The sequence below is a fragment of the Semicossyphus pulcher genome, unplaced genomic scaffold (assembly GCF_022749685.1).
Source record: "Semicossyphus pulcher isolate SPU_LCO1_2020_fin unplaced genomic scaffold, fSemPul1.0.p SCAF_4, whole genome shotgun sequence".
Lineage (NCBI taxonomy): Eukaryota > Metazoa > Chordata > Actinopteri > Labriformes > Labridae > Semicossyphus > Semicossyphus pulcher.
In genome coordinates this window covers 2,028,949-2,034,948 of record NW_027211715.1, presented here as the reverse complement: position 1 = coordinate 2,034,948, position 6,000 = coordinate 2,028,949, and the positions used below count along the sequence as shown (strand labels likewise).

Below are 6,000 nucleotides of genomic sequence, written 5' to 3'. Positions count from 1 at the left end.
CGCTTGTCGCCTCCCTCTCCTCGTGCACCGTGTGAGTAATAAGCTCCACCACTGGCTTCTAAAAACATGTTGTTGACGCCTCAGTCAGTCGGAGGTACCTGCCCTGCCTGCATCGGCCCCTCTGGCGCGCTCCAGGAGCACAGCATGTTTGCAGAAAGACGACGGCTGCTGCTGCTGCGAGCTCTTCTGCGCATCTGTGCCTTTAAACACTTGTAGTGCGTCTCTATCTGAGTCAACTTCCCTCAACTCCGACGCGCTCTGCGAGTACACCAGAGCTACGTTTAGCACACAGGCACTGGCTCACCTTCACAGCTGACCCATGGAATAATAACTATGGAATACCACTGGATACTGCTGTCTGTCTTTCTACAGTTAATCTTCCATCCAGGTAAGACGTTTGCGCTTTACGCACGGAACTTGTTGCTGAGGTTCGATTATCTTTTAATGAGTGCAGGTATATTCAGCTCCTTTCAGCTCACTAAGATGAAGATAATCCGTAATGCAGTGAAGTGAATCGCTCCACTTGCTCCACATCGTTGTTATTGCGCGTTTCTGCACTTTTCTTTGTTCGGGGAGGTGGTGCCGTGAGCGCCGCTGATAACAGAACCTGAAGCCGCTGAAACCTGATGAGGAAAGCGGATACTCTGTCTCATGATGTGGATGCTACTTTAATAATTCACGTGTTATTCAGAGAACAGCAAGGCGCCACTAACAAGAAAGTAATCAAACAGCTGAGCTGAAGTGGGATGCTGAATTACAAACATGAGCGCGGTGCAGAGACTCGGCGCGGGCGCAGGTTCAGCGCAGAACCGTCAGTATGGAAATGTTTCCCTCATTACTGGGAAGCATGCACGCGCTGTGTCCGTCCTGCGGTGTGGGGATGCATGGTTATGTATCTCTCACTTGTTGGATGAATATTGTCACATGTGTGGCTTTGATATTTCCCCGACAGTTTGATGTGGTGTTGGATCCTGGGAACACATTGCAGCTATTACAGCACGGCAGCATCTTCAGTCCGTGTGCGGAGGTCACGGTCCGTTTACACACGCTGTGTTTATGAGACAAGCGAGGCGCCGCGGTCTGAGCTGTTTTGTTTGGGGCTTGTTTTGACCGTTGTCTGTTCATGTGTGAGCCTTAGCTTCTATCTTAAAGGGAGGATCGTTTGGGGATTTTACTGAGACAGAACGCAAATTTATGGAAAGCTGTTCTGGCAGAGCGCGCGCACAAACTGTAGTGTTGTTGTGAAACTCTGCGCCCTCGGAGCGCGTGCAGAGCTACTGCAGCTCAGCGCGGCATCAGGTGGACTCTTATTTCTGTGCCTTCCCCGTCTGACCGACAGCTTGATCGTGTGTGATGCTCAGTGTTGATATCATCAGGGACTTTGAGTGACTGCCACATCTCCGGGCAGAGCGCACAGCACAGCAGACCTGGTTCACTCTTTCCTGCACCTCTCGGATGATCTCATGAATAAACTAATATATAATTATATTATCAGAGTATACTCTAATAATAGTGCCACTCATGGAGAACTTGTTGATCATCTTTGTAGCTCCTCCCTGTCACGCTGCCAGCACAATCTTTACGTTAAATTCCACAGCCAAATATTTACGCATAGGCGCAGAGGCTGAGCAAACAAAGGGGCCATTAGTATTATTAACAGTTTCTAAATAGACCCATCATTGTATAATGATACATTGCTGTTTGCTGTTCTGTGATTCTTCGAATTTAGGCGTTACAGATGGATCTCTCATGCCACCACACCCTGAACGCACAGCAGTCATTAGAGGTCAGACTGTGGGAATTCAGGGTTCAGGGTTTAATTCCTGCTGTCACACTTTGATGACTGTCAGAATTGAAAGGCTCAGCCGTACATCTCTTTAACAATCTGAAGGTCCGGCACAGTCTCATCAGAGTTCTGGTAACAATTATGTTCATTTATCAAACATTACTGATGTTGAAAACAAAGTGTTTCCAACATTCGGAGTCAGCTCCCCCCCGAGGGGTTGAAAGATAACTCTGTGGTGTCACAAGATTATCTAACCTCCGCATTTTAGGATGACCTGTTCCAGAATAAGAACACACTGAGACTGTAACTTTTCTTTGTTTGCTTTGTTGGTCACAAGATATAAAGGTTATTAGTGCTGCACCAATAAGTTGAGTTATGAGTTTGTGCCTTGAAAGAAAAGTTGTGGCTGCAGCCTCTGAAATGTGACGATTTGCTGCTTTTCTTTGTCGTGTATGACAGTGCATAAATTGTCCTCAGGGTTCAGACTGTTGGTCGGACAAAAGAAGCAGTCTGAAGATGTCACTTTAGCTGCTGGGAGATTGTTCTGAGCATTTTTCACAACTTCTGACATCTTATAGACTAAATGATAAACGGATTAATGCTAAAATGCAGTCCAAGTTTTTACCGATGGACTTAATCTATGCATGGAAATGTTCTCTCACACGTCGGATGTGAGAGTCAGTATGAATCTGTTTTGGAGTCAGGTGGAGGTGCGGTTCTGTCTGCGGCTTCTGACTGAACCTTTCAGCTGTTTTTGAGCTCAGAGATCTTCTCGAGTCGTAGCTGTTTGCACATTTAAATAAAAACACTAACTTTTGTAGTCCCTCCAAAAGCTCTGAGACTTTTCAAGATTTTCAACATGTAAAAACTGAAAGTTGCACTATTTCAATATCAGCAATGTGCTCATGATCTTTTCCTCCAAGGTGTCATAAATCATACAATCAATCAATCATGATTCTGGTATGTTTGGTATGCAGTTGATTTCTCGCTCTGTCCCCCCACAGGCGACACCAAGCCCTCCATCACCCCTGCCGACCCCCACATCGTCGTCATGCTCAACAAACCCTTCGAGCTGCGCTGCCAGGGCGAGAAGGCGATGCAGTGGCAGCGGGAGGACCGGCTGAGGGTGCGGGGCGAGAAGAAGATCGACGGGATGTCCACCCTGCACATCTCCAGAGCTCAGCCTGTTAGCATGGGACGCTACATCTGCCTGGAGGAGAGCTCCCACGAGAATGCCTCCATCTACGTCTACGTGAAAGGTAGGTGGTGTGATGTTTGAGGGTATTTAGCTGCTTTGATGCATGTGAGATTATGTGGTGTTTGTTTGTAAGACAAAGGAAAGCTTAAGACAGACTGCAGGTTAGGAAATCAGTCGAGTTTCTGTGTGCGGGGACAGAGAGCAGTGTGTGTGGGTGTGTTTGCAGAAGAAGGTGTTTGTAAGTTTGCCCCGGACAGGTACAGCAGATACCGTAGCTGTTTATCGAGAGCATGACTGAGTTGTACAGTATTTCCTTCTCTCGGTGACTCTACATCCCCTTGGCCCGCCGCCATCACTGCAGGCTGATATCATGCGCTCATCATTCACTCCACTATCCACACATCCACCTCTGAGCTGCAAACAGTAACGGCTCTGTGGATGAGACGCTCAGATGTAGCATCATCAAAAATATTTACTCTGCTGAAGTTGTGCAGGTAAACAGTACAAGCTTTCACAGCTCTTTGTCTCTGCAGGGTGGATCTCTGTGTTTAGATAAGTAACGCTCGATAACAGATCCGCCTTGGTGCCTGTTTATTCTGCTAATATGGACCCAAAGAAGTGGATCCTCAAGCTCACCGTGGTAACAACAGGTGCAGTTTAATACTACATCCCCCAGAAGCCTGGGTGCAGCCGAAGAGAAACTGGTGTGTGTGCCTACAGTGCAGCCAAACACACTGCCGATGAATGATCACACACACACACACACACACACACACACACACACACACACTGCGCTCCATGTGACTGACACTGTGTGAGTTGGAAATGTTCGGTTTGCATTAGCTGTAGCTTCACACAGCTCTGACACAGTAAACAGAGAGGCTGTTATTTGTAACACAAATGTTTTTGTGTGAAATTTTAATTTGGGCACAAAATATCTGAGCGTGAGCGCCAAAACCATCAACCTCAAAATATCACAAAAAAACGTGTTTGCCTCGCCGAGGTGTGACTGTAAAGGTGGAGTTTTCTCGTACACAAACAAGAGGTTTGTTTACATTCAGTGCTTCTCAACAAACACACCGTGTGTGTTCTTAAGGTGTAAAGACAGTGTGACTGCAGTCATGAAACATTTGAAAGCCTTGTTCCGAAATATCTGAATCCTATATGAATTACATCCAGCTGTACCGGCTCCCCTTGTTGTAGCTCTTATTAGCACATTGCTGAGTTTCTCGCTGCGTTACCATCGCTCGTAGATCAGCGTAGTAGTGTGAAAGCATTGGTATGTGCACACTCGTGTGCATGCATGACAAAAACAGAACAAGGACGCACTCACAGAAAAACTGCTTCAGTTCTACAGGCAAGAAAAACTGCACAGAGAGAATATTTAGCTTTAAAGGACAGAAACTTTCCAGCAATCTTTCAGTTACATAATCTCATCATGACCTCTTCTTCTGCAGCCGTGTAATGGCACCAAACGCAGAATCAACCGACCAGCTGGTCATCTTGATGCAGCAAACCTCCCCAGTAACATTAGCACAACAGTAAAGGACGTAAAGGCTCAATGATTCACTGTGAATCAGTGAAAATGAGCCCCACATGGGTGCAAACGTTCAAGCAGCTGAGAGACAATGAAGCTGGATTTGATGTGTGTTGTGTTTTTGGTGATTACAGTGGAACAGGGAGTTTTGGATCGGGAGCAATGGACCCTGCCAGTAAAAATCTGACAGCTCTGTAGAAACTGAATCATTGATCGTATGACTGCTGCAGAGTGCCCACAAATACACCAGTCATCGGTTTTATTTATGGAGTGGACCAGCCAGCCAATCACACTGTCACTTATTGAGAAGCAGTTCTCAGCGATCATTGGGCAGAGAGTCAACCTGACATCAAAGTGTGTTAAACTGTGTTGTATTGTTTTATCTGGTCACAAACGGCCGCTTCAGCAGCGCGCTGTGCAGACCTGCTTTCAGCTCTGAAGTGCGATTGCATGTTTTTGTTTTTTGGCAGATCCTGACAATCCTTTCAGAAAATCAATGGTGTTGAACATTCTCACTCGTATGGGAGACGCTGCTATCATCCCCTGCCTGGCAACTGATCCAAGTCTGGACAACCTGCGCCTGGAAACATGTTCCAGCAGAGCTCTGGCCTCTGGTCTGCAGTTTTCTGCAAGCTTGGAGCAAGGCATCATCATCAACAACACACAGAATGCCTACCAAGGCTGCTATGTGTGTATAGGAAGGCTCGGGGGGGAGCCGGTCCGATCACATGACTACCTCCTGACAGTAAAGCCAGGTAAACCTGTGTAAATGTGTGTTTGTACTCAAGATGTTGCTTCAAACAGAGGTTGAAGGCTCAGTCACATTTCTTTGTGTCTCCTCTCAGTGCCCGACGCCCCTCCTGTGATCGAGCTGCCGGCACCAAACAGACTCATTCTCACTAAGGAGGAGAGTCTGACCCTCACCTGCAACACCACCAATGTCAACGGAGAAATCACGCTGAAGTGGGTCACCCCACCCGGCTCGGTGAGACCCTCCTGCCTTTTCTTTACTGTGCTCGTGGCAGATTTAACTTGGACATGCTTCACACTGAGGGGCGAACTCACAAAGAAGGGATTGTGTTGCTTTTGCGGCTGTTAAACTTTCAAATCAGACCGAAAGAAGCCGCCTCATTCAGCCACAGGAAGAGGGTGAAAGAGCTATTTTATCTGGCTTGCTGCAGTGAAGAAGCTGCTAACATCTGTCTGGGCTTCACCATAAACTTGAAAAAGATGTGCCCCCTCCGAGGCAGGTGACTGTGTTAGCATGTTCGGCCTTAGCAGAAGAGAGTGGAGCTGCTGAGAGCACCAAGACTTTGTGCAGAGAGCGGTGGGAAGGGATGTGAAAATGCTCGGTGCTATAAGCGGCCGCAAGCCATTCTTTGTGAATTCGCCCCTGAGTGTCGGTTGTCAGTCAAACAGATATTTGATAAAAGTTAGGAAGAGTCAACCACTAAATATCAGCTGTCTTTGGGAATCAGA

The 6,000-nt window shown here is 47.1% G+C and overlaps 1 protein-coding gene across 1 annotated transcript in view; it reads left to right on the top strand.

Annotated features, from left to right (window-relative positions):
* Positions 1-203: 203 nt before the first annotated feature.
* Positions 204-6,000, top strand: part of kita (KIT proto-oncogene, receptor tyrosine kinase a) — a 30,361-nt gene continuing 24,564 nt past the window's right edge. Inside the window, exons 1-4 of the mRNA XM_069679662.1 lie at positions 204-388; positions 2,791-3,045; positions 4,992-5,276; positions 5,367-5,506. Of these exons, the coding sequence (XP_069535763.1) occupies positions 334-388; positions 2,791-3,045; positions 4,992-5,276; positions 5,367-5,506 (735 nt within the window). The 5' untranslated portion in view covers positions 204-333. The remainder of the gene's footprint in view (positions 389-2,790; positions 3,046-4,991; positions 5,277-5,366; positions 5,507-6,000) is intronic.